The 23,752-nt window shown below is 46.5% G+C and overlaps 1 protein-coding gene across 3 annotated transcripts; it reads left to right on the top strand.

Moving 5' to 3' along the window:
• The first annotated feature begins 591 nt into the window (after window positions 1-591).
• Window positions 592-21,562, top strand: HEATR6 (HEAT repeat containing 6). Of its 3 annotated transcripts, none has more exons than XM_087751498.1 (20): window positions 592-1,715; window positions 4,670-4,777; window positions 5,193-5,333; window positions 6,914-7,029; window positions 8,720-8,834; window positions 9,098-9,199; window positions 9,631-9,768; window positions 10,918-11,210; window positions 11,598-11,775; window positions 12,087-12,293; window positions 12,850-12,949; window positions 13,196-13,554; window positions 14,327-14,449; window positions 15,024-15,110; window positions 16,180-16,314; window positions 17,488-17,610; window positions 18,500-18,624; window positions 19,319-19,415; window positions 19,868-20,072; window positions 20,531-21,562. In XM_087751498.1, the coding sequence occupies exons 3-20, from the start codon at window positions 5,196-5,198 to the stop codon at window positions 21,079-21,081; spliced, it is 3,192 nt and encodes a 1,063-aa protein (XP_087607624.1). In that variant the 5' UTR covers window positions 592-1,715; window positions 4,670-4,777; window positions 5,193-5,195; the 3' UTR covers window positions 21,082-21,562. The 3 variants fall into 3 exon arrangements, with proteins under 3 accessions (XP_087607624.1, XP_087607623.1, XP_087607625.1); XM_087751497.1 differs by lacking the exon at window positions 592-1,715 and adding an exon at window positions 3,283-3,507; XM_087751499.1 differs by lacking the exons at window positions 592-1,715; window positions 4,670-4,777; window positions 5,193-5,333; window positions 6,914-7,029 and adding an exon at window positions 8,128-8,308.
• The last annotated feature ends 2,190 nt before the right edge of the window (window positions 21,563-23,752 follow it).

Genomic DNA, 23,752 nt, shown 5'->3' with positions numbered 1-23,752 from the left:
TGCTCACTTTTTTCTTTGAACTGTGATTCTAATGACTTCTCCATCCTTTGAAGTCTGCTTCTGAGCTGCTGAACCAGATGTATTTGCATGATAGTAGCAGAGCACGTTTAACAGTGGAGGACTTCTGCTATTTTCCCTCATGGCCGCTGCTGGATACTGCATGATGTTTGCTCTCCTTTGGGGGTTTTGAGGGGTGAGTAAATGCAAAGGCTTACCAGGAGCTGGTAAAATGTGTCTTGGTGTAACATCGCTGGCCTCAGTGGAGTTATTATTTCCTAGACGCACAGCGTCTTTACCCAGCTCTCGGCTGGTTTCATTGCTTTATAAACCCATGCAGCGGTGTCAGTCTGCTTTCAGTCACAGATTTATTAGGGCCCCACAAAAGCGGGGGCTGCTGTCAAAACGCCCATTTCAGCACCATTTTAAAAACAGAGGACAAGAAGAAAGGAAGAGCTTTAAATATGTATTAAGAAGTCTTAAAAATAATAAATCACAAAATAAAATAGTGACAAAAGGAACAAAACTAAAAAAGGTCCCTGAGTGTGGGTTTGGTGGAAATTTATGCCAAGCAGAGAAGTTGGGAGGGCAACACTGATATTCCTGGCTTTGAAATTTCAAAGCCAAAGCAGCTCCGCCTGAGTCCATCCCCAGATGCTGCAGAGTTGCAGAGTGGTGTCAACCGAGATGCCAGCTCCGACGCAGCCACCCCATCGAACCCACTGACGCTGCAGATGTGAGAAAGGCTTTCCAGGACAGAGTGAAGTGCCAGGAGGTGCTGCCGCACGGTGTGTGCTGGGGGTCTCCCCGCTCTCCGTCCTGACCCGGGCCCCGGAGCTGTCTGGTGCGGTGGCAGGGTTCAAACCAGCCCGTGGGCAGTGGCTGTGTTACACAGCACCTGGCTGCGCACGGGAGGGTGCAACACCTGGGCAGCGCTTACCCACCCACTCAATGAGCTTTCGCACCAAAACCATGCGTGCGTTTCTTCTGACAGCGATGAAGACCCTCGCACAAAAGCTCTGCCGTGGTGAAGGTGACCACATGCTCCTCTTTTTTACACTGCCTCCCAGAGCACTTGCGGGATATCAAACAACGCCTCACCCCAGAGTGATGGCTGGGCTGGGAAGGCAAAGAGCTCTCTCAAATCATCCTCGCACAATATTAATACGTGGTACTGCTTGAGGCTGTCTCTTTGCTGCTTGTTTCACTGTGCCTGCCTCGGAGGCCTGTTAGGGACTTTCAGGGAACAAACAATAAAGAAGAAATGGAATGATAAAGGTAAGAAGCAGAGCAATTAGCCATAACCAGACAGCCCAGGGCAAAGAAGAAAGCCAAGACGATGGTACTGGTGGCACAGCATGTATTTTTCTTACTCGAGGTGCTCAGTCTGATAAGGAAATGAAAGGAAGGTAAAGCGAGGTAAACCGGAGGTAAGACGGTCTCTCAAGTGAGATACCAGATCTTGGCTTTGCCTGGTTGTGACATGGAAGGAGAGGACACTGTGCCCTGACCCTGCAGCCCTCCCGCTCCTTCCTGGGCGACGCAGATCCCCGTGTTGGCCGCTGCCTGCGTGCAGCAGGGCAGTGACGCTTGGCTCATCCCTGTTCAAGTGTATTTCCCCATCAACGGGGGCCTTGGCCTCTCTCCTGGGATCCACAAGGAAATGGCGGAAGACCATCAGTTAATTTGATGTTACATCGGGAAGAAATTAATTCCAGGTGAGGTGCAGATCAAATCTGGAGTAATGTCCTTAAGGCGAGCAGGTGTCTCTTCCCAACCGCCAGTCTCTTGTGTCCCCAGTGCTGAAATCTGTTATGTCCCATGTCTGTGCCTAAACCAGGTACAGACGGATTGGGGACAGGGCTGCAGGGGTGGGACAGGAGCAACCTGTTGCAGTGCAGCAGCCCTGGACCGCGGGCTTATTTCAGGCTACGTCGATGACTTACTGTTGCTTTTAAAGGAACACGGAGTGTCTATGATGGTTAAAATCTGTACGATCCCCCCCAAACTGCTCCCGGGGGGAAGCACGGTGCATGGCTGCGCAGGGAGGCCAGGCCTAGGGAGGCCAGGCCTAGCGCTTCTGCCCCGGCCAGGGATCCTCAGGCTGCAGCCCGGGTGGCTCTGGGTGTTGTGGCCACAAATGTGGCCGGGCAGTGCCACCTACCGTGGCGCTCCCTGGCCACCAGCACCGCTCTGGCCACCCGGGTCCCCGTGGGGCCTGGCCTCGGGTGGGGAGGTGGCGAGACCCGCAGCCGCGGTCACTGCCCCGGGTGGGCGTTGGTGCTGCGCCCGCTGCCCTGCGGTGATGAATTCTCCTTCCTTCCCAGGCCGAGCACTGTGTGAGCGTGACACGGCTGTGAGCGTGACATGGCTGTGAGCGTGACACAGCTGTGAGCGTGACATGGCTGTGAGCATGTCAGGGCTGTGAGCGTGGCAGGGCTGTGCGTGACGGCTGTGAGCGTGTCACGGCTGTGAGTGTGTCAGGGCTGTGAGCGTGACATGGCTGTGAGCATGTTGTGGCTGCGAGCATGACATGGCTGAGAGTGACGGCTGTGAGCGTGTCATGGCTGTGAGGGTGTCACGGCTGTGAGGGTGTCACGGCTGTGAGCGTGACACGGCTGTGCGTGACAGGGCTGTGAGCGTGTCACGGCTGTGAGCGTGACACAGCTGAGAGTGATGGCTGTGAGCGTGTCACAGCTCTGAGGGTGTCACAGCTGTGAGCATGACACAGCTGTGAGCATGACATGTCTGAGAGTGACGGCTGTGAGTGTGACACCGCTGTGAGGGTGTCAGGGCTGTGAGGGTGTCAAGGCTGCGAGCGTGACACTGCTGTGAGGGTGTCACGGTGGTGAGGGTGTCACGGCGGTGAGGGTGACACCGCTGTGCGCGGCCCAGCTCTGCCAGTGCCGCTCCCTGCACACCCGCCAGGCCGGGGCAGGCTGCGTCCCTGCCCGGACACCGGCGGCGCGCCGGGCCTCGCCGACCCCGGGGCTCCCCGGGCTCCCCCTCCGCTTATTCCCAGGCTCCCTCGAGGTGAAAAACGAGCCCGCGGGGCAAATGCCGGCCCCAGCGCTGGAGGCGCCGGGGTGCAGTGCGGGGGCTCCCTGCTCGCCCCACGCCCCCACACCGGGGCTTTCCCCGAGCCCCAGCGCGGTGCCAGGCCCGCACCCCGCGTCCCGGCCCCGGGGGTGCCCGGGCCCTCGCCCCGCCTGGGGCCCGCAGGCCCCGCTCGGCCGCCGTAGCCGCCCCCCGCCCCGGAAGTGCTCCCCGTTGCCATAGCGGCCGCTGCCGGGAGGGCGGAAGATGGCGGCCGTGGCGGGGCCGGAGGAGCCGGGGCCGGAGCCGGGCGGCTCCTTCCGCCGTTACCTGGCGCGGCTGGGCGCCCTGCGGCCTCAGCCCGGCGCGGAGCGGCCCGATGGCGGCCGCCGCCGCACCGAGCTCCACCTGCTTTTCGACCAGCTCATCTCGGAGAGCTGCGGGCCGGCGCCGGCGGCTGGGCCCAGCCCGCAGGTACCGCGGGGCCCGGCCGGGGAGCGGGGCCGAGCGATGGGCCGGTGCCGGGGCTCCCGCCGCCCGCACTGGGGCGCGCCCACGCAGGGGGATGTGCACGCTCGCGGGGCGGGGGGCAGAAGGCGCTCGCACGCTTGTGTGCACGTCACGGGAGTGTACACGTCACGCGGGTGACGTCGCTGGGCGTGAGCGCACGCTTACACGGGGCTCTCGCCCACCTGCGCGGATGCTCGTGTGGGCTCAACGCGGGCGTGCACCGAGGCGGGCGTGCAGATGCTTTCCCGGGCGTGCGCGCCCACGGGTGTGCACGGACTCGCGTGGAGGTGGCCGCAGCCCTCACGCCCAGCGCCCCGCACCTACCACCCTGCGGCTCCCACGGGCCGTGGATGTTCCTGCACGTCTTCCGCTCTCCTCCCCACGACCGCGTTCCCTCCTGCCTTCGCCTGCCCCTGGCTCCCATCCCCACCTCTCTGGGTCGTTTCTGAGCTCTGCTGCCGTGTGCCGAAACCCCGCTGGGGTCGGCACGCGTGGCCCAGCGGCAGGAGGAGATGGCGGGTGACACCGGTGGGTGGGACTGCAGGCACGGGTACTCAGCAATTTTCACAGTCTACTAGTCAAACAATTGCAAATTTTCAAGTCTTTAACTGAGCCCTTCAAAGCTGAATGCTGTAGTTTGGCAATATTGATACTGCTTCATTGGGAACACACTACTTCGTTATTACGCTGTAAACAGTGCTGACTTACCGATTTTTCTTCATTTTCTTTACAGAGTAGGCTTACTTTGCATTTGGGAATTAATTGATTTCTTTGGACAGTGCTCCTTTTTTTCCCGCCTTCTGTTCCTTGATCTAACTTTGTATTTTTCTTTTGCCGTTATTAGTGGCTTTGCTGTTGCTCCAGTGTTTAAGTGGCATTGTTTGAGCAGCACTCCCGCAATTTGAATCCGTGTCAGCATATCCCTGCATCGGGGTGAAGGTCTGTAGACAGCTGAGGGGAAGCTCACTAGCTGGAGTTTCATCCGTTTCATTACATTATCCATGTGTATTGATGTTAGTTGTATCCACACGCAGATCTGGTTGTGTGATCAAAGTCTTAGCCGATGATGTGGTTTCCACCCTAGCTTTGTAGTTTCTAAATAATAAACTGAGGCTTTCTTTCCCAGGATGTTTGTGCTCTGCTTGTCCAAGCCTGTCAGCTGGTTCACCTTGATCAGGAACATCTTGTCAGCAAAGTTTGTCAGCTTATCCATCATGTGCTTAACAGATTTCAGGTATGGAAAGTTTGGCCTTGTCCCTCCTCTTCCTGTGTGCTGGCTCCCTGGTCCCCCACTAAGCCAGGGAGGCCGCCTGTCTCTTTTTGTGGGGCTATGGAGCTGACCTTCATGCAGAGTTTCTTGGATTTTCACTGTATTGCTTATTTATTCTTAGCTGAGGTTCTGATCTGTGGCTCTAACGTGGTTCCTCATGTAAAACCAGCTCTCAGTCAGAAGCGATACACCATTGGAAATACTCTTGGTTCTAGGACACTTGTGTTGATTTATCCGTTTCTTAAGCTGGCTGATTCTGTGATGGTGTGTAATTTTAACAGCCAGATCACCTGAGTCTGTAACCAATATATCTGGGTATATTGACTCCACCAGTACATGATGATGTTTTCTTGACCACAGTCCTTTTCTGTTACGACAGGTGATGGTTGATGAACAGAACTTGAATTTTCTTCTCTCCTACTGCATCTCTGCTCTTAAACAGTGCAGCTCTTGGACACATGTTGAAATTCTGCAAGCCTTAGCAGCTCTTGTTTACAATAATGGACCTAAATGCCAGAAGGTGAGTTTACAAGCTAAGAGAAAGTAACCGCAAAAATATTTGCACCCTTTTGCTGTTTCTACTTTCTCTTTTCTTTCCCCCAAAAGAAAGAATAAAAAAGTGTCATGTTCTCACATCACCACGCCTTTTATGTTAAGAACAATCTCATTTAAATAGTGACTGATATTTGTGGAAAAGTTGAATTTCAGGTGTGATACGTGTGTATACTGATAATCAGTAGATAACAAGACACTTCCCATGCCAAATACCTCTATACTTGCAGGCTGCAGCTGTAGGCACCACCTATCAGCTGGCTTGAGCCAAAGGTGCACTATTAAAGAAGGGCACCAGGCTTGGTCTGCAGACCAGCCACCCTGGTGTGCCAGTGTATCAGGCAGGAAGAACGTGGGGGGCTTCAAATTGCACATTACTCAGCAGGCTTGGCCTGGTTTCAGCTGGGCTAGAGTTAATTCTTCTTAGTAGCTGGTCTAGTGCTGTGTTTTGGATTTAGTATGAGAATAATGTCGATAACACACTGATGTTTTAGTTATTGATAAGTAGAGTTTATACCAGTCAAGGACTTTTCAGCTTCCCATGCTCTGCCAGGTGCACAAGAAGCCGGGAGGGCGCACAGCCAGGGGGGCTGACCCAGACTGGCCAAAGGGCTATTCCATGCCATATGACATCATGCTCAGTATATAAACTGGGGGAAGAAGAAGGAAGGGGGGGACGTTCAGAGTTATGGCATTTGTCTTGCCACGTAACCGTTAGACATGATGGAGCCCTGCTTTCCTGGAGATGGCTGAAGACCTGCCTGCCGATGGGAAGTAGTGAATGAATTCTTTGTTTTGCTTTGCTTGCGTGCGCGGCTTTTGCTTTACCTTTTTGACTGTCTTTATCTCAACCCATGAGTTTTCTCACTTTTACTCTTCTGATTCTCTCCCCCATCCCACCGGGGGGAGTGAGTGAGTGGCTGTGTGGTGCTTAGTTGTCGGCTGGGGTTAAACCACAATAAGGCTCCATTGAGGATCCTGAAATTTATCCTGTAACCAGATCTGGTCTTTAGTGTGCAGTGGGCTCAAAGCTGTTTCAAACTGGAGACTATCAGTTATCAATCCTGAGGTTTGTACGAAGCTCCTTGTTGCTGCAGTGTGACTGGTAGTGTTTGCTATGTTGAATTCCCCTGCTGTCACCAGCTCTTGGCAGCTTGCAGAGCAGTTTCTGCTGTTGGGCTGAAGCGCGGGGCGGTGATGCTAGCAGTTTTGGAGCTGCCAGCTTGCGTGGGTTTGTAGCCTATGTAACCGCAGCAGTTTGGTACAGCAGTTGTTACTAACTTAGCTTTATGTCTGGGAAGAAAGCATAAATTGGGACTCAGTCTGAACTATGCTTGCACTCGATACTTTTTTAATATAAAATGAGAGAACTTTGGAAATTAATATTTTCATGTCATTTTTTTTATAAACATAATCTGTCTATGGAATCTGAAATTGCAGCTGACAAATCTTCTTTTGTAGCGTAGATACATTTAGCTACGAAACAGAAGAACCAGGAGGCTGAGGAAAGAGCGCTGACCCCTAATGACTTTTGGTGGTTTCTTTTAGTATCTCCCGGATCTGCTGGGCAAGACTGGGCTCTTGGTGCAGTTCAGTGATTCTGCTCAGCCAGACATGGAACTCAGGAGGGCAGCAGTACGCAGCATGGCAAACCTGTGTCTCGGGTGCGTACAAGCCTTTTCAGATGGTGGAGTGGATGCTTTAGAAGATGTACATCTGACAGCACGGACAGCGGTCTGCTCTGTTTGTGCTAGGAACAGCAAATTCAGGACCAGTAAGGTGTATATGCATGAATTTGCAATCTAAAACTTTAGTGCTCCAAGATATTGTATCATCTGTGGATAAAACTGTAAACTCTCAGTCTTCCAGAAATAATGTTACGGGGATTAGTTTAGGGAAGAAAAGAAAGTGTTGTGCTGTCTGGTCCCTGCAGTGATTCTTTGGGTTAATTTTGCACAAGGAATGGTCAACTACAAGTTTTTATAGTGATTGTCAGTTATTCTTTTGCAATTCATCCATTTTTCCATTCCGCATGTAAATATGCTGATGTCACAGCAACATCAAATCTTTATTAGCTGCTATATGGGAAGAATTTTGATTACCAGACTCTGTGGGCAAGCAAGCAATTAGTAAAAGCAATAGATATTTGGACTTGCTGTAAAGAGTTTTTTGGTTAATAGTTCCCCTGAACAGATGGCTTGTTTTTAAAACAAAACAAAACCCACAAACACAAAAGTTTGGGATTTCAGCACTTATAGATGAAGTCTGAAGAACTACTTAATGTAAATAAATGCAACATCTGGCAGTCTGGGGTCTGATGATTTTTCTCTGTGGAGAGCTGGGATTATTTAGCCTGGAGAAGAGAAGGCTCAGCGAGGATCTTACCAATGTGTGTAAATACGTGATGGCAGGGAATGAAGACGACAGAGCCAGACTGTTCTCAGTGGTGCCCAGTGAAAGGACAAAAGGCAATGGGCACAAACTGAAATACAGGAAATTCCGATTAAACATAAGAGGGGGGGGAAAAAAAAAGTAGGGATTATCGAACACTGGAACCAGCTGCCCAGAGAGGCCATGGAGTCTCCATCCTTGGAGATATTCAAAACCCAACTGGACACAGTCCTGGGCAACCTTCCCTGGTTGACCCTGCTTCAAGCACGGGGGTTGGACTAGATGATCTCCAGAGATCCCTTCCAACCTCGGCTGTTCTCTGATTCTAATTTCAGGAAGATCACTTGCAATATTAGAGTTTTCCTGTGAGTGTTATGAAACATGCGTTGATGGCTTGAAGTAATTAAATGTGTTGGAACCAGGTGCTTAGGAATCCATTACAAAAGCATTTATTTAATGACTCTAAATCCACGGCAACAATGGCCAGCTCTTACTAAATGGTACTCAAGGTGGCAAAGATGAAGTGATGCAGTTACCCTCTCTCCTCATGCAGTAAGTCAAGTGGATGTTAAAATGTTTCAGCACATTAAGGTTTCCCAGACTTCATGGAAACTAGGGAAATGACCAAAGGCATTCTAAGTCCTTTTCAATGCCAAATTTTGCCTAAAAAGCATTTATAAGCATGACACCTTGTTAAGCTATGCTTGGAGGGTCATTGCAATTGAGAAGGTGGCCACAGAAGCAGAGTAGGTGTAAGGCACACTATGATTGTACTAGCTCTTTGTGCAGAAGGTTTCCTTTTGTTCTTTATAGTGGTAGAACTGATCCCTTTCAAAGAGCCAGCCAGCCATCTGGGGCTGTGCTCTCCAGTCTAGCAGAGGGCTTGGGTCTGAGTTTGTGTAACTTTATAAAGCTGTGGGACAGACTAAACCAACCGTTTGTCTCCTCCTGCTTTAATTTTAGTGTGCCCGGACAGCCATACTTGGATGAGTCCTACAGAATTGTCTGTTTTCAAACTTTTCTAAGTGTTCTGCAGTCTTCAAAAACCTCTGATGTAGATGACATCACTTTTTGCATGGTAAGTGTGAGTCCAACTGTCTAGAATACTCTAATTAGGAGATTGTGCCTCTGGAATACTGGAATTTGGAATATATGAAATTTGGAATATTGTCAACTGAGATTTTGCTTAAATAGTCTATTTTTTTTTTTTTAATAAACATAAGTAACTGTCCCAGTAATTACGATGAGCAAAACTGTAATTGCCTAGAAGGTCACTTGAAAGTTGTGAACCTTCAGTGTTTTGGGAAGGAAAAGAAAGTAATTCTGTGTTTTGGTTTTCAGTTACTGCAAAATGCACTGAAAGGTATCCAGTCGCTTCTGAATGGTGGGAAGATGAAACTAATGCAAACTGACCAAATTGGATCTCTTCTTGCAGTATTAAAGGTAAATACTTAAATCCATACTTGAGAAAGAGGCAGGCACTGGAAGGTGCATGTTCCAGATGCTTGTTAAGTGGGAAACAGTAGGAGGAGATGAGAAAGAGGGAGCAGAGAAGCCTGAGCGTGGGGGGAAATGTACTGTAAGATATAAAGAAAAAAAAACATGGAGTTTCTCTCACAGCATCTTAACTGCACTTCCCACAAAAGAATGTGAGAGAAAGATGGGAGGTTCATTTTTTTGGACCTACTTAAAATCCTTCTAGAGAGAGTTGAATTTCAGGTGTTGCATAGCTCTTACATAGCATGGGGAAAGGCAAGACCTGGGGGGAAGGATCACAAGCCCAACTGAAAATTGATGAACACCTGAGTAAATACACAGTAAATCTTTGTGCATCAAAAAGGAAAAGTACGCTAGTGTTTTTGTTGCTGTCCTAGAAATGTATGTTTCATGGACTACCGGGACTGAGCATAGAAATGCCTGCAGCCTTGTACCCGGCTCCTTTACCTCAGTATGATAAAAGGTCGCCCGTCAAACAGGAACAATCAGAACCAGCCACCTTTAAGCAGACAGGGGTAAGCTGAAATTATACTGATTCTACTGCACCTTCATTGTGCGCGTGTTTGTTGCGATTGTATGTTGCCTGTCGTGATATTAGTGGCTAACAGGCTCTTTGTGTTCTGAGCACGTGATACATTTCACATTCTTTGCTTTAAAAGTATTGATTATAAATCTCTGCACTGAGTGAAATTGCTTTGTAAACTCAGATGATGAAAACAAATGGCTCTGCAGAGATTGGTTTTCCTGAGTTAAGCTGTGTGCATCAGTTATTCATCTATAGCCAAGAATTCTTGGCCTGCAGACATCGGGTTGGTGTGTGCAGACTAGCCAAAGCTTTTATTTTGTAAGTTATGTTTTCTCTCCTAACGCTTGCACAATTGTTTGACTCTTTCTTAGGGAAGTCAAGTTCATCTAGAGACTGATTTCCTCCCCCCTCCCCCAGCTGTTCTGCTTAATCCTTCTACAGGTTATTTTTTAACCCTGTAAATGTTTTGGATTACCGATTATCTGAAAGACATTAGAGAAAATAAAGTGGTATAGTCATGTTGACTTGTTCTTTTTTAGATGTTAAATACCTACTGTAAATCTAAAAGAACTACAGAAGTATTCACTGTTCCTCTTCTTTAATCGCATTTGTGTGAAATATATTTTTGACTAAAAGTTTTCTTGGAAATCTTTTGCTTTACTGATGAAGAGACCAAAGCTTAATTTTTCAGGCTGTTCAGATATAAACTGCTTACTGACACTAAGGTATTACTTTACTGATGTTACTGTTGCTACTAATAAGCAGAGTTTGTAAACTCTCAGATACTAAAGAAGTGACAGTTTCTGTATGCACTGTATTGAACATACATATAATTGCACTTATGTGCAGTATTGTTGCATCAGAAGAATGCTAAATAGCTGTGATAACTCTTGGCTAAACTAAATCTCGTCTAGAAACTCATTTAGAAACTTGTACAATTTGATGTTGATGTACTACGCAGAGGGCATGATTTGTTACATTAAACTCTGCTTTTATTCTGGATTAGCAACTAGTTTTGTTTTCAGATGAGACCTTTTTCCCTTAGTAAAAGATTTACAACTATAAAATGTTTGCACATCTTTCCAGATATTATTTCAAAAGATTAAAAAAAAAAAATCTATTTTTCGTCTTAAAACAGAACCGAAGAAAAAAGTCCAAAGGGAAACAGAAGAGGGGAGAGCTTGGGGAAGAAGGAAGAGAAGATTTGGGTGATGGGGGAAATGAATCAGTCCTTGGAGCTGACATGCTGAAATTACACTTGGGGGATGTGCGGAACAGTCCTTGTTCGGATCCTCGGACTCGTGCATCAGATGTTGCATACGTGCCTGCTGGAAAGGATCACTCGTCTTCACATCATACTAGTTGGAAAAGAATCAGCAGCAGTGAGTCGGAATATTCTGATGCTGAAGGTGGAATACAGAGCAAAACGAGGTGATTGTTCGTGTAAACATAAAGCATGGTAGCAGAGTGTACTATTGTTCATAACAATTTAAGCTCATGTATCATGTTAACGCATACCTTTTGTTCCTGTAGATCTGGCACAAATTTTACATGTGTGCAGACTCCTACACTTCCACAGGATGCTAGGGCTTTGTTCTTAATCAAAACTGTTGAGGAAATGACTTTTCCTTTTGATTTATGTGGTGATACAAGAAAATTGGAAGGCAGTAATTTGTATTGGTTTGAAAGTAAATTTGTTCTTTTTCTTCTTGGTCTAAAAAATGTCTTCTCACAGGTAGCCGCTAATATAAGTGAAAGAGGTTAAGTCCATTACTTTTCACTGCTGCTATTGCATTAATCTTTTTGTTTGTTTTTAAGATCTTATCAAGCCAATGTTCGTCAAGGGGCTCTAGCCTGTTTCCTCTCTGCTATAAAATCAATAGAAAAAAGAGTTCTTTATGGCTACTGGTCAGCATTTGTTCCTGATGCACCTGGTATTGGCAGCCCCCAGTCAGTGTCCTTGATGACTATTGCTTTAAAGGACCCTTCTCCGAAGGTGAGGCAGTTCTGAGCAGAAAAAGCATTGTATTTTTCCCATGTTAGTCTTAAGAGTTGTCTTCTCTGGCCTTCAGTAAGTACTTTGGTTACTGTATCTGTGTTGCTTGGTCACTGTACTGCAAGAAATAAAAGAGGATGTGTTGGTTAAGGAAACAAAGGATTGGTTGTATACTGCTTAAAGTTACGAGAAAAGATAGTTGGAGTTGAATTTTCTCTTTCTGGAGAAAGAGACTTTCATAAACTTGAAAATTCTCTATCATCTCGACAGAGGTGTTAAAAGTGGGTAACAGAAATGTTTTATCATTTCAGACCCGTGCCTGTGCTCTTCAAGTTCTCTCAGCCATCCTGGAAGGTTCTAAGCAGTTTCTTTCTGTTGCTGAAGATGCTAATGATCACAAGAGAGCTTTTACTCCCTTCTCTGTAACTATTGCTTCTAGCATCCGGGAGCTGCACCGCTGCCTGCTGCTAGCCCTGGTGGCAGAATCCTCTTCTCAAACGCTGACACAAATAGTCAAGGTAACTGTACTGTAAATATTTCAAATGCTGCCCAAGAGGTGATATTGGTCTCTAGATTACGTCTCGAAGAAAGATTGCACAGAAGTTATTGTAGCTGTTGAAGACTAAGATGCTGGGGGGAAATAGACTGTTGTAGTCTCACAAGGCTTCGTTGGCTGAGTCTTCCTACAGAGTCCTCGGGTTTCTTTTCTCTTCAGCACAATTCTCTTGTTCCTGCATTTCTTTCCTGTGGTCTTTTTGGAGCTGAATGAACCTATCAAGTGATTCTGAAGACTCACATTGGCTTTCAAACTGGAGCCCAAATTGGCAAAAAAAGCTTTCTGTGGGCTATTGAAATTCCTTGGTCTTTATGCCAGGTCACAGTAGTTAAATACTTGTCCTTAGGAGCCAAGTTTGTAACCAGTTTTCAAACAGCAGATAACTGGGGCATTTGTTTTCAGGTGCCCTCAGATAATTAGCTGTCTAAATTACCTAAATTGCAAATGTAAAAACAAATCTGTTGGAGGCCAGGCTGACATTGTAACCACCCCTCCATGTATGTTCTTTTGTGTTTCAGTGCCTTGCAAATTTGGTTTCAAATGCACCATACAGCCGTTTAAAACCTGGGCTGCTGACAAGAGTTTGGAACCAGATAAAGCCATACATTTGTCATAAAGGTTTGCATTCTGTTTGGCTGGAGCCTCCTTGTATATGTTATATCTTAATTCAGCATTGGTTATGACAAAACAGTTGTGGATTTCCCTGCTCCACCCCGTGCTTCATAAATATATAAACATACGTATTGCTATCGAATTATATGTTATGATCTGTCTTGTCTGAAAACTGCTGAAGAAGGATGCTGATGTGTCAGTGAGATGCTAACAGACTTGCTGCTTCTTCCCCCACCCTGTTCTTTCTTGCAGATGTTAATGTTCGAGTTTCTAGTCTCACATTATTGGGGGCTATAGTATCTGTCCAAGCACCTTTACCAGAGGTGCAATTACTTTTGCAACAGCCTAGTTCTTCAGGGCTAAATAATAGTGGTAGCGCAACCCCTCACCGTTTTAATTCTTCTGAGCCGTGGAGAAAAGCACTCCCCTCAGAAGGGGAGCCTCCGGATAATCCAGCAGGATGTACATCTTCAGAACCATGCTGGCTTCTCCGTCTCTGCGTTTCCATCATCGTTCTGCCCAGGGAGGGTTCCTGTTCTGACAGCGATGCTAACTTTCCATCATTTTCCAGCGTTTATGAACCGTGTCCCCTTCGACTGGAATCCTTACAGGTGGGGATGAACAGCTAGCTTGTAAACTGAACAGCTTGGTACGATATGGAATTACTTCATGTCAGCCAAGCTTCAGTCATGGGTTGCCTTTGCTCCTCGCTCTTTCAGTGAGATTTAGGCTAAAGCATTTGCTAGTGCAGCGTGTCTGAGCTGCTGTGACTGAAAGAGCAGTAACATTTTGATTCCGTGCCTGTGACCACAGCATAACTGTCCCATAGTAAACCTGCTGCAGTAAGTTCATCTGCCTGTGATTGTTGTTTTTAAATTCATTATTTTTAAATATTTGGTTAGGGTACCTGTCAGTGTTGAGACTTGGTCTCGTTTTTCTTCCTGTAACCACCAAAAATAGTAAGATTTTGTAACATGCATCCCAAGGAGTCTCACTCTTTTTCTGGAACAATGAATATTTGTTAAATCCAGCTTCACAGAATGCAGCAGCAGTATTGCAGGAGAGACAGAATGCGTTGCTCTTACAGGCACTCTTGCTTAGTTTTCTAGCTACAGGAGACCTCACTTACAGTAAATAATTCATTGTGTTGCTACCCGATAGTGCTTTTGTGGCCCTTTTTTGAACAAGATAATGGACTAGGGAGGTTTTTAATTAGCTGTAGTATTCTAGAAGTTGTGCTGCAAGGTGTATCTGTTACATCGGAGTTTAGTATATGGTCCCACTGTTGATTAGCCCATTAACATCCTCTCTGTGTGTATTTGGGGTGTTTTGGTTGAATAGAAGGGGAAAACACTGAATGGCCTTTCTTTTGTTTGTGTTTAGGTGTTGGCTCTTCTTGTAAAAGGTTATTTCTCTGTGGCTCAGAGCTATTTCCTAGAACTTGGAGAAGTGGCTTGCAGATGCATGGAAGAAATGGATCCATCCATTCAGCTTCACGGAGCCAAAGTAAGAGCATGGGGAAGCATCAACATTGTTTTGCCAAGTCAATTCTATCTATTGGTGTGCTTTGCAAATACAGATGAGTAGTGACGAATATTGAGAGCATCTTTGTGTGTTGTATGTAGCACACCATAAAGAGCTGGTGCCTGCTGTAGCTCTTTGGGAAACGCAGTACCCTGACACTTTGAGAAATGCACCGTCTGCTTCCAGTCTTGAATTGTTAGCAGAATTTTGTTGCTCTGCTGAGTCACCAGGAAGATTGGGAAATGCAAAGACTGGCCCTTCCCTGATTTAGCATCAGCTGGTGCAGGAGCTGTAGTCTGTCACCCAAAGGAAAGCTCAGAGAGATTACCTCTTTGCATGGCAATTTGTTATGCTGGCCTAGCTGGAGACTTTGCGTAAGAAAGGCTTTTCCTCTAATTTCTTTGCTAGCAGGGACAGAATAGAGTCCAAAACAATACCAAACCTTTTGGTTTTGTTCCCTGGGTAAGTAACTATAGTCCTAGGTGGAGGTTGCTACAATTCCATGGTACTTGAGTCTCCCCTGATAAAGACCCAGTTGCTTTTTGTTTCCTTGCAGCTTCTGGAGGAGCTGGGCACAGGTGTGCTGCAGCAGTACAAACCCGATTCAGCCGTTGCCCCTGATCAGAGAGTACCTGTCAGCGTGGTAAGTGTCTGGGCTCCCTCTGAGATTCCACTTCACTGAACTTCCTTTCTTGAACTCTCTGCAAAGTTACTGGCGTGGATACAGATAAATCGATTCCAGGAAAGCAGAAAAGGACTCAGTACCCTGCGGCTTTATAGGTTCTGGTTTTGCAGACTTCCTGCATTATTTTTGCCCTTTGTTTTTGTCTGGCAGCAGGTGTGTTGTGTGGTTTTTTTTGTGTTTGTTTTGTTTTGTTTTTTTGGTTTTTTTCCTTTTCTTTTACATGATGTTAACACTGCCTCTCTGCCTTTCCTCATCCCTCCTCTTCCTGCCTGCTGTAAGTCAGGAAGCTGGAAGAACAGTGCAGATTTTGTGTGTGTCATTACTGCTGCAGAAAACCTAGACGTATGCTTTTAGAGTTTTGGTGAATTTGCATTGCTACAAGAGCCAACCCACACATTCTGGCTGCTCACAAGTGCAGAGAGTGGCCAGAATAGGTGTGATTTCAGAAAAATTCATTGTTTGAGGCTGGCTGTTGGATAAGTTTGTGGAAGTTGAGGAACTGGCATGCTAGTAGTAATGTAGGCCTGTTTAAGTCTTGCTTCTGTGAACTGGGCGTTCTGTGAATTGCCTTGTGAACAAGGCAATTTAAAAAATTCCTTTGGCATATGCTAAGTTTTGAGCCTGTCACCAGTGACCCTACAGGATAGGAAATGTGTCCAGTAGCACCGGGTTCCTGTTACTTGATATGAATGTAAATTATCAGGCAAATGAAAATACCCAGCAGTGTGGATTCACGAATGGAATCGTAATTCTACCTAATGCAATCTAATCTGAGTGTATGTGGCCTTGAGAAGGAAACAAACAGAACTCAGTGAATAAGTACTTGATAGCAGTACTACAATGTCTTTAAAATGTTTCTGAATGCAAAGTACTTTAGGCTTCCAAACAGTTGTAATCAGTTTCACGTGTGATTATGCTACCTGCTGTAAGTATGTCTTAAAGATGATCATAGAAAAAGACAATCTATTATAGAACTTCGACATAATTGCTGAGTTTAAATAGGCAAACCTGTCTGCTTCTTCTGTAGGTTGTAACTTTCTGGACTATGATGTTAAATGGCCCTTTACCTGGCACTCTTCAGAACTCTCCACATGCGACTCTTCAGACAAGTGCCTGTGATGCCCTGTCCTCTATCTTGCCAGAAGCTTTCAGCAGTCTGCCAGTAAGAGAGTGCTCCTTTAAGTGTGGCATTTTTTTACCTATTGAGACTTTGTTCTTGTCTACCAGATTACAGCAGCCTTTTAAAACTTATAAGGAGACGGTAGAGGAATCTTCCAGAATTTTTTTTTTTTTTTACATTCTGAACAAGTTGTGACTATTGAAGACTGGAAAAGGCAACGTTGGGAGTAATTAGTCTGTCAAAACAATTAAACTGTGGGTCACCAGAAGCTGTTTGGCCCTGCCATGAATACTTAGCTTTGGCGATGATGCACAGAGGATGGAGGGCAAGGATTTCATTGGGGAGGGGGCAGGGGTGAAGGGTTGTTATTGTGCTGGTTAAGAGTTTGAAAAGACAGCTGAGCTAACAGCCACGGACTGACGTTGTTCACCGATTTGCATGCGTGTTTTTTTCTTTTGGCTGGCTTTTAAAACAGTAAACTGTGGTGACTGCCCTGGCAGAAGCAAACAAATGTGGTGGCCTTACTCTCCTTTTGCAACGTGAAATATGCTTTCAAACATGAAAGCCTTGGCAGCGTATCACCGCTGCATTGTGCAGCTCCTTTTATGTCACTGTGCCCTTCTTGATGGGGAGCACTCTGCCAGATTTCATTTGCCCAAGAATTGCTAGTACAGCAGTATCTCCGGAATTCTCCGTCTGGTTTCTCCAAGTACAGCGTGTACTTCATCACTCTGTACTTTGATCCCGTACACTCTCTTGTCCCTGTGGCCATGTGGGGTCAAGTCAGTGCCCACTCTGACCCTTTGCTCTGATGAAACAAAGATCTTTGTCATGGGTTGGTAAACTAACAATCTGTCCAGGATGAACTTAATCTGCCTGGCTCTCCTTGTTAATGAAGGGGAAAGAGCGAAGACAGGAAAAAGCAACCAATCCAGTCTGTTTTACCTCTGATGGGCCATGCCTTCTGCGTTTGGATGATAGTTAATATTTTGGTTTCCTTTGTGGTCTTACCTAACAGCAACAAGATCACGTTCGCTGGAAGCATTCCCGTTTCCTGTGTGCCATCCCGAAATGCCAGTTAATTTACCTTAAAGAAAAGAGCACGTTCTGAATGGTAGCTTCTACAGATTCCACATATTAGGGTCTTTCAGAGTATTTCTCAGTTGCCTTTCTTTGTGGGACGGAGATCTTTTCAGTTTCTGCTTATTGTTGCAGAATGACCAGCAGATACTGTGTGTCACTCTGCTTCTTGGCCTGAACCACAGTGAGAACCCACTGGTAAAAGCTGCTGCCGCACGTGCGCTTGGAGTCTACATCCTCTTCTCTTGCCTTCGGCAGGTCAGAACTGGCCCATTTTTCTTATTTTGAGCCATTTTATAATGGGTTTGATGAACCATAAGATGTGGGACATGAGGAGGGAGGTCGGGATCTTCCCTGAGCTCTTAGGGACAGAAGTGGGAAGGGCTAGGATGGCACAAGGGAAGTGCAAGAGATGAGGTAGAACTGGGAAGAAGGGAACAGCTGTACAGCACTCGGTAGAGTTTAACAAGTTTTTAATGGGAAGGCTTCAGTTTTGTTTAAAATGAAGGAGTAAAGCTTATTTAGAGAAAAAGGCTGTCTTGTTTCCATAAAAAAAATCAGTCTTAGCTTGGCTGAGCTGGAAGACTGTAGTTTTTGCAATGTGGCCTTAAATGGGTGGTTGTAATAATAAAAAAAAAATTATGCAGTAGCTGATGTTGAGATTGGAGTCCAAAATATTTTGAAAGAAAATCCTTTACCATAGGCAAGGGAATGAAAATGAAATGTAATGTGCCATGGAAGAGATTAGACAGGCAGCTCAACAGGGAGTTTGGAGAAGCAATTATGTTAAGAGTGGGATTTGATGAGCATAAGATTGGCAGTCCAGGTAATTATGTTAAAATCCAAAGTAACTAAAGCACCAATGAAATTAAATAATGCATTGCAACCTTTCAGCAACAGCTACCCGAGAGAGTGGTGAACTTGGTCAGCACGCAGGCTTAGACTGTTAATTAAAGATCGAACAAAGCTGTTCAGAGAGTACCATAAGCACCTTAAAAGTTGTCGCCTACAAAAGAAGAGTATATTAATAGGGCTGGTCTCTGTGCAGGTACCATGTTCCCTGGAAAGGCCAGAATGTATATGTTACTAAGGAAATCACCCGAGTTTTTAAAACTTCCTAACTTCGCAGCAGTTTTTACTTTTATAGGACGTGATGTTTGTGGCAGACACAGCGAACGCTATTCTGAATTCCCTCTGTGACAAGTCTCCGAACGTCCGTGCCAAAGCAGCTTGGTCCCTGGGCAATCTTACAGACACGCTGATCATCAACATGTACGTAAGCCTGCCTTGGCCCGCGGGACTCCTCTCTGCCCATATTCCCATAGCATCAGACAGAGGGTACTGAATCTACTGAGTGTCAAAAAAGCCAAAATTTGGCTTGGATGCTTCTTTTTAACCACTCTTCAGCCTGTGTGTCTACCAGTGTGTGACACTATTATAAGTATCCCGTATCCATCTGGGGTTGAGTTCTACTAAACTACTTAGGTTTAGGTCTTTCTAATCATTAGTTCTGGAGTATATTCCAAGTATACTTTTCAGTTTTCTATTTCTTATATGTTGCTCCGTGTAACTGCATGTTCCCTATTACTTTACTTTCAACATAACATAGAAGTAAAATTAATAAATATTTAACACTTCCTCAAGCCAAAGACTGAGGGAAGTCTAACCTACTGTTACATTTTTAACAGGAGAAATAGTTATCATATATTCCTGCTACAGAATTGCCTCTGAGCAATTCATTGCCCTCTGTTTTTTATTACAGACTTAATGCATTGCTAACCGGCTTTCTTGCATTGATAGTTTGGTTTTAAATTAATAAACATAGTGGTCACATGTAGTAAGGTCTGCCTTACATATTAGCCTTCTAAAGAGTGAAGGTTGTTCATACGCCTTTGTAAAGGATTGTATCGCATCTGTGGGGATGGATCAGCTGAGCTGGCCTTTCCCGGTGTGATTCTTCTGCTAGGGAAACGATGGGACAAAGTTTTCAAGAGGAATTTTCTGATCTGCTGCTGTTGAAAATGTTACAGTCTGCAACTGAAGCATCCAAGGACAGAGACAAGGTATGACTGAGGGGAAGGAGGGTGGAGTTATCATAGTGTAGTCAACTCTTGCATTTTTATTTAAAGAAAACAAGGGAAAAAAGGGAAAAAGACACCAGTTACTTTGGGGTGTTTTGCCCCAACGGATGGGGAGCTGCAGCTCAGCATCCTCTCCTGAGGGCTGGTGTTTGGAGGTTTCCCATGTCGTTTGACCTGCGGGGCATTTGATTGCGCTTTTCCACAGTGCAGGGTTTGGGGGGGGGGTGTTCTGGCTTTGGTTTTTTTTTTCTTTCAGGGTGACCACTTGCAGAGAATGATTTTTCTGGTGGCATTTAGGAAGTTACCATCTAAGACACCAGTCTGATTCCAGATGGGCTCCTTGTTGGCTCTGAGCATGATTTCATAGCAGGCTTGACAAAAGCTTTGCCTATAAGCGGAAAGCCAGAATGTTTTTTTGTGTATGTGTGTTGCAGGTAAAGAGTAATGCAGTCCGGGCCCTTGGGAATGTGCTTCATTTCCTTCAGCCGTATCACATAGCAAACCCCAGGTTTAGGGAAGCCATCGAGGAATCTCTTCAGGCCCTTATTTCTACTGTTCAGAGCGAGGCCACTATGAAAGTGCGCTGGAATGCTTGTTACGCGCTGGGGAATGTATTTAAGAACCCTGCCTTGCCACTCGGTGAGTAACTTGTCCCACTGGCTTTGGATTTGCACAGCAGGTTGTGGTTTTGATAAGAAGGTCTCTGTTACAAATGTGTTGCGGGAAAAGAGGAGAAAGCAAACTGAGCTCAGTTTTGCTGTCTTAGCTTTCCCAGAGCTCTTGCCAGTGAAATAGGCTCAGATCCTGTGAACGCTAATGCAGGCGTAACTGTGCTGTATTCAGTTGGACCTGTCACGTTAGAAAAGAGCGTGAGGATGGGATTATAGCTGTGAATAGATGCAAAATGTCACTTTTCCTCTTACGAAACTTCAGAAGATTAACTGTTTTTTTTTAACTAATTTTTCATTTCATAACCCCCGATTCTCTCATTTGGACCAGAATAAATACAGTAAATGTAAGCTCATTAAGTATTTAGGAGATACATTTACAGTTTTGTGTATTTTGACTGATTGAAAAGGGTTTTTTCTTTTTCGTAGGAGAGGCTCCTTGGACCACACAAGCATATAGTGCACTTTCCTCAGTAGTGAAGTCCTGCAAGAATTTCAAAGTCCGAATCAAATCAGCCATGGCCCTCTCCATCCCTAGCAAGAGGGAATGCTACGGCTCCACTGAGCAGTTTTGCCAAATCTGGAGTGCCCTGGTGGTAGCCTTGCAGAAGAGTGAAGACACTGAGGACTTTCTGGAATTCAAGTACAGTGCCAGCCTCAGAACGCAGATCTGCCAGGCTCTGCTTCATTTGTTAAGTCTGGCAAAGAGCACAGACCTGCCAGTCATTTGGGAAACGATAACAGAAAATGGGGATGCGATCAAATCTTATGTCTTGCAATATCTCAAATCTGGAGTTGAAGAAAACGAAGCAGGAGTGCACACGGACCCGTGCGAGAGGGAGAAAGTATTAAAAGGCGCTATCGAACATCTCCGGGGGATAGAGAAAGAGCTGGAGGGCAAAGCTGGGGTAAGAGTGTCTTTTTATCTGGAAGATGTCTTGACAAACCATGCCAATGCCACTGAATTAACAGAGGCTTAGAAAGAAACACCTCTTTCGGTGACCAATAACTTACGCTTCTGACTGGGCGCAGAGAAGAAACACACTGCTTCCACTTACACCGGGCATCCAGAAGAAAAGTTTCCTATTGTTGGTATTAAACAGTTTACTTCAAACTTATTAAAGTCATTCATAATGCCTGATGAAAAGTTCTGTAGAACTTAATTTTTAATTTTTTTGGTTTTATTTTTGTGTTTAGTGAACTGTTAAGTTGTCCTGGCTTGGTTTTGTTTCTACACTTAACTGTTACGGCGTTACCATGTGGAAAACAAATGCCTTTTCCTTCTTTGTATGTTTTATAAAAACAGCCCGTTCTCTCAGCTTATCTAAAAGCATTTTGTTACTGTTGCTGCTGTATTCAAAGTCATGTTTGTAAAGGAGGGGTCTGGAAGAATTTTGTTTTTCTGAGCACTGCAAATGTTGTCACTCTTGTGTTCCTGCAATAAACCTAAATATGCCAATATTTGAGTAATAGCTTAGAGCAAACACGCTTTGCCTTCATCGGTCTGCGTTCCTGGTGTCTTACACTGCGCCTCCCTGCTGCCTTCACTCATCCTCTCTTCCAAAAACTCGAAATTCCTTGTTTCCAGGGGGATGGTACTGTCTGCGTAAGCCAGAAAATTCGGAGTAGGGCGTCTGAGGCTGGAATTTTGACTCTTCAAGCAGTACTACAGCTGGGGCTCTGTCGCCTTTCTGCGGGAGGTGCGGCGATGTTCTAAACTGCGTGTGGGTTCGTTTCTGTTCCTGAAGTTCTGTCCCCTTCCCCTTCCTTCACCATGCTGTTACTTACTCTCTGTTTGCTGTGTGCTTACTGTGCTGATAGCCGGGGGAGGACCCAGCTCTCTGATGTTGCTGGGGACAAATCAATGCCTCCAGGAATGAGCCGGTCTGCGGGGCACTTGGAGAGTTAAGTGCCTGCTGCCCTAACCTCTGGGTGGATGTTTGAACAGCGCTCAGTGCAAGCCCCGGCTGTCATAAAAGCTCTTTGGGATACAAAATTTGTCTGCTTTGTTTTTCAATCCTTGCCGCTGGTTTCAGTGGGCCTCAAGTCGTGCGAGTATCCGAAACCCCTTCAGAGTAATGGAGTCTCTTTCGCTGGATGTATGGGGCCGGTTCCCTGCCAAGAGTGACTTCTCCTGCTGTTCCAGCCGGTGGCAGGAGCAGCTCTGCCGACGACGGTCAGGCTCGTCCGAGTGCTTTGAAAGGCCGAGCAGCTGCCTGGGGCAGAGGCTGAGGAAGAGAGGGGCAGAGGCTGAGGAAGAGAGCGGCAGAGCTGAGCATCGCTGCTGTCCCCCAGCACCACCACTGCCCTTGCTGGTCCACAGTGGGGCACGGGCCTCACCCTGCCTGAGGAGCACCCCTGGCTACGCTTCAAATTACAAATTCACACTTAAGCTGCCACTTGCTCCTTTTCTCCATCCTTGGCTGCTGCAGTTGTACCTGTACCCATCTTTGAGTGAATCAAAAGTGAATTGTAAGTGTACCTGTCTGAATCAAACCTGTGTTTTGCAGCTGTGTTTTGGCTCTAGAAGAAATCTGTCTGGTTACCACCGAAAACACGACTGTGCCTGCATTTCTTGCCCAGGTTTGCCCTCAGCCACTCACCTACATACCGTACCAGCCGAAATACTGGCGGTAAGGCAGCGGGGCTCGGTGTGCGACACGCGGTCAGGCAGCGGGCACCGGGCGTACCAGTGCTGGGTCTGTCCCAGCAGCCCACACCCGCTGTCAGTACTGGGAGGAGGATGGCTGTTGTTCTGAATGGAGAAATCCCTGCTGATTCAAGAATTACATTGCTTCGGAAAGGGTTTTGCCTTTGTGCGCAGAACCGTGTGAGCCATGTAGCATCTCTGCCCGTGGAGCACCGCTGTGCTGCCGCGGAGATGAGGCGGTGAGCCTGAGCCTCGATTCCCGCATCGCAGCGAAGGGGCTGCTCAGGCACCCCGCAACCACGCCAGGAACACCTGGCTTGCTCCCAGTACCAAGAAATCCACCTCCACAGGTATTTTACATGCCCCAAGAAGCGGATGGGAGCTGCTGGGATTCTCAGTAGTGTGTAGCCAGCGTCTTTGGGTTTTATTACGAACTTCTGTGGATCTCACCTGGCTCCTGAAACACCTAAGGGCTTTTGAGGAAATGTGGGCTTGTGCCCTGAGCAGCACTGAGCGAGCGATGGAGGCAAACCAAGAGCTCAAGTGGCTGAATAACAGAGAAGCGAGCGTCCCTGCGGAGCGTGGTAGCAGCCCGCCCGCTCGGCGGATGAAGCTTTCTAAATAACCACCTCTAGAACTTCAACCCATATTGGGGAACCTGCAACTTTTCTCAGACAGAAAGGTAATATCTTTTATCTTTGGGAGCAAAAGTAGTTTCTAGGTAGCCTCGGCTGAAGGCAGCGTGAGTAGTTTTCTCTGTGTGAGCTATCTGTTTTTAAGAGCCCGACTCATTACTGGGTGCTAACGCAGAAAGGGTTCAGCACCTTCCAATCTGCTGAGCCTGTTCCGCAACATCTGGCTACCGCCTTTCCCTCAAGGCCAGACAAGAATAAGGCCGGGTGTCCCAATGCCAGGCAGAGTTCAGTTCAGCTGTAAAGGAACTGAATCAGTTACGGGGTGGGTTTTTTGGATGCTCATGCACACCGTTAGTTGCTCTCTTC

This window comes from Nipponia nippon, unplaced genomic scaffold, assembly GCF_047370975.1.
Source record: "Nipponia nippon isolate SJK-2023a ecotype South Korea unplaced genomic scaffold, ASM4737097v1 scaffold_15, whole genome shotgun sequence".
NCBI classification, from domain to species: domain Eukaryota; kingdom Metazoa; phylum Chordata; class Aves; order Pelecaniformes; family Threskiornithidae; genus Nipponia; species Nipponia nippon.
Note: the sequence above shows the minus strand (reverse complement) of the source record. Positions and strands in the feature narration are given on the sequence as shown.